At 39.4% G+C, this 13987-nt stretch overlaps 1 protein-coding gene across 1 annotated transcript in view; it reads left to right on the top strand.

The window, feature by feature from the left end:
• Window positions 1-11473, top strand: part of wdr70 (WD repeat domain 70) — a gene marked incomplete at its 5' end in the record, with an annotated part of 39723 nt that extends 28250 nt beyond the window's left edge. The window contains 5 exons of the mRNA XM_079256293.1: window positions 2346-2446; window positions 3358-3437; window positions 7333-7449; window positions 9917-10079; window positions 10804-11473. Of these exons, the coding sequence (XP_079112419.1) occupies window positions 2346-2446; window positions 3358-3437; window positions 7333-7449; window positions 9917-10079; window positions 10804-10891 (549 nt within the window). The 3' untranslated portion in view covers window positions 10892-11473. The remainder of the gene's footprint in view (window positions 1-2345; window positions 2447-3357; window positions 3438-7332; window positions 7450-9916; window positions 10080-10803) is intronic.
• Between the last annotated feature and the right edge of the window lie 2514 nt (window positions 11474-13987).

The raw sequence follows: 13987 nt of genomic DNA, 5'->3' as shown, positions 1-13987 counted from the left end.
GAGTAGCATTTGATAGCCAATTACGTTAATTGGCAGCAGGTCAGTGACAAGGCTGGATATAAACAGAGCATTTCAGAGATGAAAAGCCTCACGGGTAAAAAGCTGTGCAAATACTTGTCTTAAAGGTTTGTTAAAATGCAAAATTAATAAGCTGTCTAGAAAAAAGAACTACACAAACTGCACAGTAGAGAAAGAACAAAGTCGTGTTGCCTCAGTGTGTTTCCAGGAAAAGAAAAAAATCCACCATGACTTCTAGTAGTTACTTGATGACTAAATAGTGAGTTGCTCCCCCACATCATGCTTTTTAAGGTGCTTTGGATAGAAATGATGGCGCATTTATCTTCTTCAAGACCAGCCAAGGGTGAAAGGTTGACAGAAGGCTTTAACTTTGTTCCTACGTGATGTAAAAGCAAGTTGTTCCAGTAAGGTAGTTCATTTTAATTACAGACTCCTTGAGCAGAAGCCCATGCAAGCATGTAGTTGAGGTGCCAAAAGTAGCGTTCTCTTTTCCCCTGCAGCATGGAGGTGGCCTGTGTAGCACACTCTGTCAGAAGCTTTGCACATTTGGATCCACTCACCAGTGCTAAACAAGGAGTACAACTCAGTGTTGTGTCTCCTTAGGCCTGCTTGTTTTTGTTTTTTTAAAAATATATAATCCACATATATATATTGGTAAGGTCGCTGTTAACGTTTTTATCCAGCGGTCAATCTTTGGTATTTAAATCTGGTGGAAAAATGAGGCCTGAAACCTACAACTGAAGCAGTTTCTTAAGTTTTCTTTGCCACAAAATGATTTAATTTTGTCAAAGGAAAGTGTACACAGAGGTTCATGGAGACTAAACACACCACTTTAAATATCATGAAAGCAGTCCTATGACTGAAAAGACTGAAAAGAGTTTGGCTGTGAACATGCCTGTGGAAGCAGACATGGTGGGTTCAACTAAGCCGGGCTGATGCAGAGGTCTACCTGTTAAACTTATTCCACTGTTGACGGAATGATTTCTTTGAGTCTCAGGAGTTTTTTTTTCTTCTTTCTCTTGTCCATATAGGTTGCTCTGTGTGTTTTGGCAACCTGAATGCATTGACAGTACCTGTGGAGTGACGCTAACAGCAAAACTACAGAATTCACAAGTTTTAAAGTATTAATACATTACATGGAACTCCCTCCCTCCTTAATTGCATTTGTGTCTGTAAAGTTAAAACATGAAGTCTGAGCATTTATTCAAGTTTTCATGAACTATGACTACTGACACAGAGTTTCAGCTCATGCTAAGCCCTTCAGGTTAAAGCATTTTCCAGATTTTGCTGTCAGTTATAGTTGTCTCATCTGATTGAGCAGATTACCCTTCATCTGGCTCCTACACACCACTGATCTGCTGATCAGATACCATTTGCATATGTATATAAAAGTATACATTTTTCAGATTGTGATCATTTTCATTTGTATTAAATAAAAAAAAGTCTTATTTGTTGCATAATTAGTTGCATAAAAGTCATGTTTTAGTTGTGATGTAGTCACGTCTGCATCGACTCATTAGTAAATTCAGCATTTTAGTTGATGAATAGTTTTTTGTTATGTATTTTTTAAAAAGTTTTCTCTTTGCAAAAATGTTTGTCTGCTAATGTGTCTGTCCTCTTATGGGTGTGTGTGCATTTATGATTGTGTGTACGACTGAGGCTCCTTCCTATGGTATCCTGGTGGGAAGCTGAACAGCTGGGCATTAAGCAGCTTTCACTGTCACAGAATCTAGACGCCCCACTCATAGTTTTACCCACCCCCCATCCTATGCTACTGCTCTACACCCCATCAGAAGGATGTGATAATAAAGTCTGTGAAGACAGGAGGCACTACTGCAACGGGTGCGGGGGTGGGGGGCTGGGGAGCTGATAACTCTGCTGCGCTTAACTCATAACAGAATTAAGAGAGGATCTTCACTGTTGTCTACCAGTTGTGCTTGTATTTTTCTCTGCCTCTTTTTCCCTCCACCTCTCTCACACACAAACACAGAAACACACACCCATCTCTGGATAAATGTGGTCACATTTGCCTATTGGCACGGGGCCATCTGTCACACACACAGAGGGATCCAACCTCGTCCCAGCAACCAAATATAGTCAACTAGAGCAGCAGAGCACTTTGGGACTTTTCCCCACTTTCCATGCACAACTGACCTGGGACACATTCACAGTGCTGAGGGCAATAAAATGATTGTTACCTTTTGTCAGCTGAGACTTTCTCTGTGTTGCCATTTTAAAGCACTTTATTATTTGATTTACCACCTTTGGTTAATGTATGGGAGGGAAAAAAGTATATTAACCATAACCTTCATGTCTTTGTATTCCAGAGTGCTGTCCGCTGCCTGTGGCATCCAAAACTTAACCAGATAATGGTGGGTACAGGGAATGGACTGGCCAAGGTATACTATGATCCAGTTAAAAGCCACAGGTATGTTCCATTAAGATATTAATTGATATGGTTTGTTATTTTTGATCCTACTACTAATAATGGAAGTTCACTTTATTATATGTTATACAGGGAGGGAAAACTTGACTAGTTTGCGGCTGCATCCAAAACAGATGTTAAAACTTTACCTTTCAAAGAGAAAAAATAGAAATGGACAAAACCCACTTTCTTTGATCATGACCCTATTTGTGGTGAACAAAGGCGAAGGTTAAAACTCTCTTGCTGTGTGGTTTTTCTAAATGTTTTTTTCTATTTGGAAATAATAGAGGCTTTGTCCTCCATGCTGTCAGCTCACAGTTCAAAGCCAACATTCATGATACAATGGGCATGGCATGTGCATAACTTTCACATCTTTAAATGTATCATTAGTGCAAAATAAATAAACAAACTAATAAAAGAAATACAGACATGTTTTGGAACAATGTATGCCGAGGTGATGTTTCAGGGAAAGACTATGCCAAAGTACCTTCTGTACATTTTTACAACAGCATGGACGTGTGATGAGAGCTCCAAGAGTTCCAGGTGCTAGACTGGCCCACCTGCAGGCCAGACCAGTCCCTATTGAAAACATTTGGAGAGTTATGAACTGAAAAATATGACAAAGGAGGCCCCAAACAGCTGAAATTGAAATTGCAGCAGCGAGTTTCCTCACCTTTCAAACTGCAGGAATTAAAGAACGATGTGATCATAGAGCCACACTTGGAAACACACTCATCACAGATTTAAATTTGAAATGGACATGCATTTTTAAAAAGTTTTTTTTTTTTCACTCTGTTTAATAAACTGTGGGACTTAAATAATTTTAAAATGACGAACTCTGGTTTAAAGTTGAACTAATGTTCACAATAATGCAATAACTTTTTAATTTCTTTTGAATTTTTTTTGTCTTCCAGGGGGGCTAAGTTGTGCGTAGTGAAGAGCAAACGTAAAGCTAAACACGCAGAGGCACTTACACAAGATTACATCATCACACGTAAGTTCTTCTACTCTGTCAGTTTCTGACAAAACTTGTAGGAATAAATATTTTTGCCTCTCTGTAAATCTTCCTGCTCCCTCAGCTATTTCAGCTTGTCAGTCTTAGTCTTCAGTTTCACAAATTACTGAAACTATTCAAATGAAGTGCAGCTCTCAGAGTCCTCCGGCAGATTTTCTCGAGTCGCTAAGCTCTCTGGATATAAAAGCAACTGGCTTTTATATCAAAAGTGAAGCTTGTTAAACAGAAAAACAGTAAGCATGTGATTTGACAAGTGGGGAATGTTTCTTCTCAGACCAGTCCAGCTTGACATGCGGCACCTCTCTTGCTGCTCTATTTGTCTCATACATCTACACAAAAATATTCAGACAGCCTGCATCTCATTCCATGGGCTTTGTATGGTATGAGAGCTTGTTCATGGCGTTCACTGGGCCATTAGCTGATGGAGTAGGGTGTGGATTATTGAATCGACAGCCGCAGGGGGCTCTGTGCCACGCAACGGCCATGTGGCCTCCTGTTATACAGGAATCACGCAAGGGACAGCCTCCTCTCCCACCTCTGCCGGCGTGATGTTCTGCTGACCGAACACACACATACACACACACACACACACACACAAAACTACACCCATACCTGTCATATCACTAATGCACAAGGCTGTCATCTGTTTTGTGCGTGTCTCACAAACCTTTGCCCCCAGAATAAAGGCATGATCCTACAGGAGCAGAGCAGCTGCCAACTCTTGTGTCCTCACTGATTGGCTGCTAAGACCAAATCAAGATGCCATTTATTGTTTGGGATGGTGGAGCCTTTACAGAAGCATCATGTGATTTCATTGCCATGCCAACAGGGTGTGAAGCAGGCAGGCATTTTCCTGCTGCAAGTGCTGAATGACGCACTTGATGCCCTGGCACTGGAAAATTAGAAGGGACAGGAAGCAAGTGATGGCCCATTGAGAAAAGCGAGGGAATCTGTTAACAGTAACCTTTTTGCTTAATGTAGCATGGAGGAGGAGAATTAACACTGAACAGCGACAGGGCTCCTGAATGGAAAATCACTTTATCTAGCTCTTTACTAAAGTGTCTCTTTGTAACCCCCGAGGACAAGAGCAGAGCATACACACTTTGTAACATAAATGCTCTCTCAACCACACACGCAGACAGTCTTTCTGACACCACTTCGAGGGCACTCATTCATACTTAAACACGCGAACGTTCAACTCACACGCTCATGGAGAGCCTTTGTTGTGATGATGCTCACCAAAGTGTAAAAATCATCAGAATGATAGTCTGAATATAAACATACATTGAAAATTCTGGTGCGCGTTACAACAGACAGCATGCAGGAGGGGAGAAACGCTGGCAGAGGTCAACTGAGTGAAATAAAAATCTTAATTCCCTGTATGGATGCAGGTAATCTTTTCTGAGGAGATAGGGGCGACAAAAGGAGGGACTGAGAGCTGTCTAGACCAGGAGTGAACAGCTCTAGCCCTCGAGGGCCACAATCCTGCCGGTTTTTCATGCAGACCTCTTAACTAGAAGTAAGAGGTCTGAACACATCACACCAGTTTTAAAATCTTTACACTGGCCTCCAGTCAATCACAGGATAGATTTCAAAACCCTGTTGATTGTTTCCAAATCCCAGAATGGTTTAGGACCAGAATACATCAGTGATATGTTCAGAGAATATAAAGTCCAGACTAAACATGGAGAAGCAGCATTTAGCTGTTACGCTACAAACAAGTGGAACAATCTCCCAGTGGAGATTAAACTTTCACCAAATGTAGAAACTTTTAAATCAAGGTTAAAAACATTTCTTTTCTCATGCGCCTATGCATGACATCTGCATCTAACTTACTTAATTCTGCTTGTAATTATTTTAATACAATTTATGATTTTATTATGATTTTGTTATTTGTATTTTCTTTTTTGCTTTTTTTTCCCTGTAATTCTTTTAATGTTTCATGTAAAGCACTTTGACTTGTCTTGTACATGAAAGGTGCTATACAAATAAACTTGCCTTGCCTCTACTCCAACACAGCTGACTTAAATGAACGAGTTAATATACAGACCTTTAGAGACTGTTTGATCCATTTAGTTTGGGTCTGATATGTCGAAGCAGAAATACATCAAAAATCTGCTGGACAGCGGCCCTCGAGGACCGATGTTGGACAGCCCTGATTTTGACTGTTAATGCAACAAATAAGATGTTTCTAAACTCAAAATATAAATGGGTGACAAAAAATTCTCAATTAGTGGAAATACTCCTGCCTGAGCATCTCTGCTGCTCCGTTTGAGAATGTATTGCCAAAAGTAAGTGTTTGTTTTTCACTTGGTCCTTCACGATGAGACAGTTTTGCTGTTCTGGCTTTATTATCAACTCTAAAAGAAATGAAAAACATTGATTTACATTATTTCATTGAAAAAAATTGTCCCTAGGAAAATAATAGAAACTGCAAAAAAACATTTTGTGTGAACCTTAAAGGGTTAAAGTAAATGTAATGTTTCTGGGTTTCCCTCTTGTTCTGAGCATATAAATTAATGCTAAATGGTCCATAATTTGTTTTGTTAATTTGTATCAAGATTCTTATCATGTCTATTAATACATTAGCTCGCTGTGACTGTTAGTGTGGGGCTCAGTGTTGCATGAGTTCATTTCAGTATTTGTGCATACTACGTACAAATGAACCTTGCGGTTTGAGGACGACTGCTCTACCCACTGATCCACGCCTGCCCCAAATCCACACCAGAGGGAATTATTCATTTTTCTAAGCTGTTTTCACACATGCAAGGGAGTCCTGAAATGTTCTAGGTATTCCTGAGTGCTGAAATGTGGAAAAACATTTAATTAATTGTGAGTGATTTTTTTTTTTGGTGTGTGTGTATGTACTGGTGAGATTCTCAGATACTTTTAGTCCTGAATTCAACACATGAACCTTCATCAACTATTCTCAGTCAGATTTAATTAAAGCAGCGGTTTCCACAGCACATTTTCGCCATCACATCCTACCTCTGGTGCATTTTAAATAGGCACTTCCAGCCGCCCCTCCCTCATATTTCCAGCTGTGAATGAGTCTCCATCAGATAACCTCCCGCTGTGAAGTGCATCTGTGGACAGCAGTTGTGGAAAAAGTCTGAACCAAAATGCCCTTCATATTACCCGTGATGATCCTGTGTTAAAACAGCTTCAGAGGACATTCCTACCAAAAATCTTTGTTGTCTAGGCTTTTGTTTCTTCTTAACATCACAATACATTTACATCTAGCTCACTGCACCTAAATGGACGTGCTGCTGCATCCCTACAAAGTTCAAATGGATGAATCTATAGTCTTAAAGGATTGGGATTTCTTCTTCTTCAAAGCCATGTGTCTGTTTTATGTGACTGAAGCTGTTGAAACTAAACTGTTAATTTGTTGCCTGAGTCAGCAGATGATTGGCTGCTTTACAGGAGAGGCAGGACATGTCTTTGGCACAACTCTTCCCCTGCATATTCAGCCTTCTTTAAATAGGAACTTTCTCTGGTTTTAATTTACAGATGAAATGTTTGACACATGAACATTAGAAATAATTAGTGCTTTACAAGCACATATACGACTTTTTCTCAAGAGATGAGTGCATTATTAAACTTTTTCCTTTTTTTTTTTTTCATTCTTTTGCACTTGCAGCAATTAGAAATTAGGTTCGATGTACTTGTGTTTTTGTGTATAAGCTGTGTATCTGATGCAAAGTTTTGTAGGTCTTTTCTGAAGTTCTTCATATTTGCCTGTGCTCCTTATGTGTCCTGCAGAGATTCATCATTTCACTTAGTGCTCAGTCTATTTCCTTGTGCAGCTGTGTTATTTGATATTATTTACTGCTGTAACTTGAATATGCCTGTTTACTCTGTGTGTCTGTAGCACATGCCTTACCGATGTTCAGAGAGGCCCGACAGCGGAGTACACGAAAACAGCTGGAGAAGGACAGACTTGATCCAAAGAAATCCCACAAACCTGAGCCTCCTGTGTCTGGACCAGGTAACGTACAAATATATATATATATGTGTGTGTGTGTGTATATATATATATATATATATATATATATATATATATATATAATATATATATAATATAATATAAAAACACACACATCTGTTTTATTTAAAAATTTATTTGCATCAGTTGTCAGGTAGTCTGCGAAACAACTCAAAAGAGGCAGCAGAAGTGGAGTGAAACACAAGCAGTGACATATGGCTTCAGTTTTGCAGCTGTTTTTGTTGCAAATTACTGGTCAGGTTTGTAACTGGATGAACGCAATAACTTTTAGCCAGATGTGCACGTCCAGTTGTTGGTGTGTTCTGTATTATGCAATCCAGCTAATCCTGGGCTGCAACGCCACTGCTCCCCCTCGGCTTCTCATAGATCTGACAAGCCGAGGTCTTTCAACTGAATTGTGAACTTTGTCTAAAACTTATGTTTGCTGTCTTTATATTCTTTCAACAATGCTTACTTAGATAAATACCACACCTCCACATGATCATGAATGCAGTTCTGAGTTCAGTTCCAAAAAGCACAGGTGCCAGACAACATTTCCCATGTCCTTGTAATCCAGCTGGCGCACTGCTGTTGGGTTTTCTTGTGTTTCTTCGCTCTCCCTGTTATTTCACTTTACTGCTTCGGCACTATTTACTTAGAACAGTGTAATGGTTCCACAGCGCAACTCTTCTTCCTGAGTCTGAAAAAAAAAAAGTCATCTATACAAGGACCATTTAAGTAGGACTCCTTTATATCAGATCTGACTGAAAGTGGATGAGTGACTCATGCATAATGTTTTGTACTCAAAAGATGGAAAAAGTTAAACATAAATAAAGGTAGAAAACATTTCGATAATACTCATAAACTAGTAACACCAACATTGTAGTGAGTCAGATTGTACTCACAGACCGCCTTTAGGCTTAATCTTGGATGTAAATATAAAAACACAAGTGTGGCTGAGGTTGAAAGAACGGCACAAAATGACATTGTTTGGTACTTTCATGAAAATAGGTTGGACTTGATAGCAGGGAGTTGGTTTTTAAATTACAGGCAGTTTTTATATTGTTTACCCTGTGTGTGAAGTGACTTCACATAAGTGCAAGGTAATGTTTGGTGGTTGGCTCAATGCTTGCAAGCAATGGAAAGATCTGCTTCCCCATCTACAAACAACCCCACTGTGCAACTACAACAGGAAATCCCTGATTCTTTTAAGTATATGTACATGTGCACATTTCATTCTCTACCTTTTTAAAGATATCCTGTTTGGAAAAAGAAAATTATCCCCCAAACGCTCCACTAAGTCCAGCAGATAGAGCTACCGCAACTACACCAAAGTGAGCAGCTTTAATGCATCGCTCTCTGGAGCAAAAAGAGTTCAGTGCATGTAATCAGATGTTCCCTTTACTCAAGATATCACCATACAGCATCATGGAAATCATTACAAAAAATAAAAATATTATAGCTGATTCCATTGAAGCATTTAGAATGAAATTTATCAGCTGTTTTATAGTTGAGCAAGAATTTAATATTGGTCAATTTTAGTCCAGTTTTTTTAAATTGGACAATGCTATTATTTAATTTAATTTTTTAGTTTAGTTTATGTTTTTTTAATTTTTTTTTATTTCCTTGTTTGGTCAAAAATATTTGATTGTAGTTGGAAAAATCTGTGACTTGTACTAAAGACTGGATTAAACTTTGTCACCGAATAAAAAAGAAAAACAAAACTAAAAGAATTGTGTAACAAACTTGGAGATTTTAATCGAACCAACAGCTCAAATAACTAAAGTGCTCTTAAAGTAGTATTATCATGAAATGTAAATTCACAGAGAGCACAAAACTGAGATAGACAAGAAAGGCTCAAGGTGTAAGAAGGTGAGGTGTTCTGTGGCGGTAGAAATGTGCCTGGTCACCTTCTGCATGCACACACATCCAGAAGGTAAGAGTTATCTATGGTGGTTAACAAATTGCACAACATCTGCACAACTGCAATGCTATTCTGCTGTGAGCTGCAAACTACAGTTGTTGCACAGTTTACATGACAACACTTTTAATGTATTGAGTATTTCTTCCTTGAATCATCTGGCAAGAGTAAAAAAAATTATTAAAAAAGAAAAGTGAAATCAGTTTCAGAATTGACCCACTAAAGTAGCTTGAAGGCCCGACATTTGCTGGTGAAAACGGCGCACACATGACGTACCCCTTACATCTGCTATATGCAAATCTTTGATACCAAGGTCGTGTCACCGTCTGTTAGAAAGTCGTAGATTATAGTGGATAACATCATCTGGAATCAAAGCCAAGCAAGTAGCACAATCCAGTTTCTCCTCACTGATCTCAGGCTTAAGCCATAAATCGGATTTGTAGGGGTTTTTTTCTGCACTTTCTAGGAAGATGCGACCTCAGAAAATGTTCTTCATAGATACAAAATGGAAGAATGCAAAGTCTCAACTGTGATCACGTTTGCTTGCAGGCCGAGGAGGCAGAGTAGCAGCTCATGGCGGCACGCTGTCTTCATTCATCGTGAAGAACATCGCTTTGGACAAAACTGACGACAGCAATCCACGCGAAGCCATCCTGCGTCACGCCAGGGAGGCATCCGAGAACCCTTACTGGATTGCCCCAGCATACAAGCAGTAAGGAAAAAGAAATGGAACTTTTTCTCACTGTGTCTGTCTCTGGGTTGACTCCCATTAGCAGGCAGTGTGAGGTGATGGCTGCTTAACATGTCATGATGATGCCTTGGCTCCTTGTTAATGGTGTGACATTTAAAATCAGACAGCAATGCAAGTGTGGAACAAGCCTGTAAGTTAAACAGCCCATTTCATAGATTGCTGACAAATCATCTTTAACTTTATGTATCTTAGTGATACATGGTGTATTGAGTGAATCAGATGGAGTACAGTACTCAGTTTGCAGAGTATTTCCTCAGACAGAAGGTTAATCGCCATGACGACAGCTTTATCTGTTGGCCTGGAGTTACCTGAAACATCCGATTAGAAGGAGGGGGGTGGGAGGGGGTCTGCATGGCTAATTATTTGTTTGTTTTTTAGCACAGGGAAAGGTTTTCAGCATTAAGTCGCCATAATCAACATAAGTTACACTTTGGCTTGTTAGGACAGAACAAAACGACTGAACAGTCAGCATTACTGCGTGTTATTCTGCTGAATTGAACTTTATGACGGTCTGAACTGAAATAAGCTTTGTTTCATCTGTAAAGAAGAACTCGACGCTCCAACATCTTAATTCATTGCTTCACAGCTGGATACGTCCTTTGTTCTACAGCATCGATGTTTCTTTCTCGAGTTGTGCAAATAAACAAACAATTAAATCATCATTTGTCATTGTGAATCCCTGCAGGACCCAGCCAGAGCCCATGTTTGCAGAGGAATCAGAAGAAGACGAGGAAGCTGAAAAAGAACCAGAGTGGAAGAAACGCAAAATCTGATCAATGTCCGCAGCAGCTGCGGCAATATATGAGAGCAGGCAGGGTGGGCCGTCAGGCCCAGAACACAAAGGCGCTGCCCATAACTTTACATAGGAGCATCAGTTAAGTCGTTAAAAGCAGAGTCTCTGTCCTCCCTCCACAAACATATATGCAGATAATTTATATGTTTTAGTACTGAGAGGAAATGCATAAATCTAACCACCCCATGGAAGTATAATGTAACTTTATACAGGTTTATGTTCCTCACTGCAATTTATGAACCACTGGAATAACTTTTTTTTTTTTTGTCATGATGTGAAATATATTTTCACAATTTCCATTGTCCTCTAAGCTCAACTCTCCAGAGTTGGCTAATGCTGAATAAATCAGCTCCAGATTTTGTGGTCTGATGTTGTTCGTTACCGTGAAAAACGGCTTGCAAAATGTCATAAAATTTCTGCCAGTTTTATGTGAGAATGTTTTTAAGGTCCCATAGTGTTAAAGTTGTACTTTTTATTTAGTTGTGATGTGAAAAAATGGCATTCAGTTATCTGCTCTGTTTTTCCTCATACCCCGCATCCCACAGAATCCAAATAAAGGAATTTGTAAGCTCGTATCCTCATGTCTAATAGTGATATATTTCATCCACAGTGAAATGGAGTCAGATCTGTTTTACCTGCTGATCAAAGGAATGCCTTTCTTGTGAGGTACTAGCTAAAACTTGAAAATAAGCTGTACAGCCAGTGTTTTCCAAAGCTGCTGTTTCTACTTACTGCTTTAAAATGCTTTTCCAAACAGTCATAAACCAATTAAACACTGCAGCTAAACACGACAGTTTCTGACATTGACGAGTTCTGGTTTTCTTCTTATTTTAATTCATCTCATGCAACAACAGGAGAAATATTCTGGTTTCTAACATCTATGGCTTTAGATCTGAAAGTTATACTAAATCTGAATCATTTACCACCAATTTTCATCATGATTTTAGGAATGTTTTAGGAAGTTGTGGTCCCTCTCACACACAGCTCCTTATTGTGCCTTTAAAAAAACTAACATATTTGTATAGATATCCCTGTGTATGAATGACCTGTGTAGTGTCTAGAGTCAAAGTGACACAGGAACCCTCAACATAAAGAGATAATGGAAGCCATGTTGGTGTGCATATTCTGTGTCAGGAATGCAATTTCTTCTTTCTATGCACTAATGCAAGCGCTCTGTTTCTCTAACCAGTTGATAACTTGCTAAGCCCCTAGAGATTGCGTCCTTTACAATGCCAACCAACTATTCATTTCAAAGTAAGTGTTCTGGACCTGAACCAACATTTCTTCTTTTTCTTTCACTTCTCACATACTTCTTCCCTGGCAGGGGAATGCAGACTTTTTAACCCCGGTTTCTGTGTGGTATCACTGATATCTGATGATAGGTGATTTATGAGAGCTTGCAGTCTTACTTGTTATATCTGTCATTTAGCTGCTGTTTCTACTCGGTGACTTATGAAGGGCGGGACAAATGACCAGGCGATTCCTTTCCAATGGAAACAAGAAGAGGACAGTTAAATAGTCTTGTGTCCTGGCAAAAACCTTGAAGCCATAAAATGAGAGCAAGGCAAAGACGTTACCGGCACAAATATGGAAGAAGTGAAACAATGAGTGAAGTTTTTAAAAGCAGGTTAAGTAAAAGAGGAGGGCACAGTGGCTTTGTGGGGCAAAGTTGACATGGAGATCTTGAATCCTGCAGCAGGAGGCGAAGAGAGGAACTTTAGTATGATCGCCAACAAATTCAGACTCTTAAAGCTCAGTTCACACAAGCTGTAAAGGATATTAAAAGAAGACAAGTCTCCATAGTTTGAGATGGTTAAAGCAAGAATAAATAAGGCTTGAAAATGTGAGGCCTGCAGGGGACTGAAGTCACTTAGACAAATTTCATTTGCAGAACTGATGCACAAAGAACATTTACAATAAATTGATGCTTAATTGGCTTTTGCTCCACCCACAGTACAGTACTGATGTCCATTGTTACAAAGGAACATGTTTCATCTTTGGAGTTGAAATATTTAGCATTCACAACTATAATGACCCATAACACTGAAAGAGGTGATATAGAGTAAAAACCAGTGCACATTTAGTTGCAAAGCTATGTTAGCGTCTGGAAACTGGGTGCTGGATCCATTGTCTTAACAGGCCAAGGCATCCAGCCACTTCTGGAAAAGTCATTAGTTATCTTATAAAGTGACCAAGACTTTAACCCAAACTCTGAACTCCAGATCCCAGTCTTAACCAATCAATACTGGATTACACTGGAAGACCAACGCCAATTAACAAAAGGCGCCCCCCCCCCCCCCCCCCCCCCCCCCCCCCCCGGTAATTCCAGGGATTTAGAGAAGTGTTTCCTTTACTTTCTTTTGGTATTTTGTGCAGCTTTTAATGGATGTGAAACATCTGTAAAGTTCTAAAATCCCAAACGCCAGACAAAACGTTAACACAATGCTAAATGGCTAGTTTGGTGAAACAAACTACTAAACACAAAACTGTCACATGTTGAGTTTCATAAAAAATCTACAGAAAAAAAATGGTAAAATCTCAAAGTGTTTAAAAAGTTTGGATAACTGAAAATCTGAAATTTTACTAGAATTGATTATTGACTTAATCTAGTTACTGTACCTCTTTAAAAATGAATAATTACTTAAATGGTCTAACAGACAAGAAAATTAAATTCCAAAGATTTGAGATTTCCAACTTTTTTTGGATGAGATTATACTAATTCTTTTCCCAAAAGTGCTCTTGTGGTGCCGCATCTTGTGAACACCTACAGTCGGTTTAATGGCTCACTGTCGTGGTTCTGTCATACTTGCCATCAGCCTGCATGCATCTCCTCTCTACAGTGGAAAGATTCTCCAGCGCCTTGATTTACAACACAGTGGCGCTTTACTGCTAGCTTTTGTTTACTGTACGACCCTGGGCTCTCGTTCAAGAATGCAGAAAAGAAGGAGACCTCGTATTGTGGAGGCCATCTCTCAAATAGTCCTCACAAATCTTCACTCGCCCCCAAATTCATCTTCAGTTTTACATTACATCCCATTAGCAACATCTGGCACCAGTTTGCTCGTTGCACATGGCA

The sequence above is a fragment of the Telmatherina bonti genome (genome assembly GCF_933228915.1).
Source record: "Telmatherina bonti genome assembly, chromosome: 17".
Lineage (NCBI taxonomy): Eukaryota > Metazoa > Chordata > Actinopteri > Atheriniformes > Telmatherinidae > Telmatherina > Telmatherina bonti.
The sequence above is the reverse complement of the archived record's forward strand: the minus strand, read 5'-3'. Positions and strand labels throughout refer to the sequence as shown.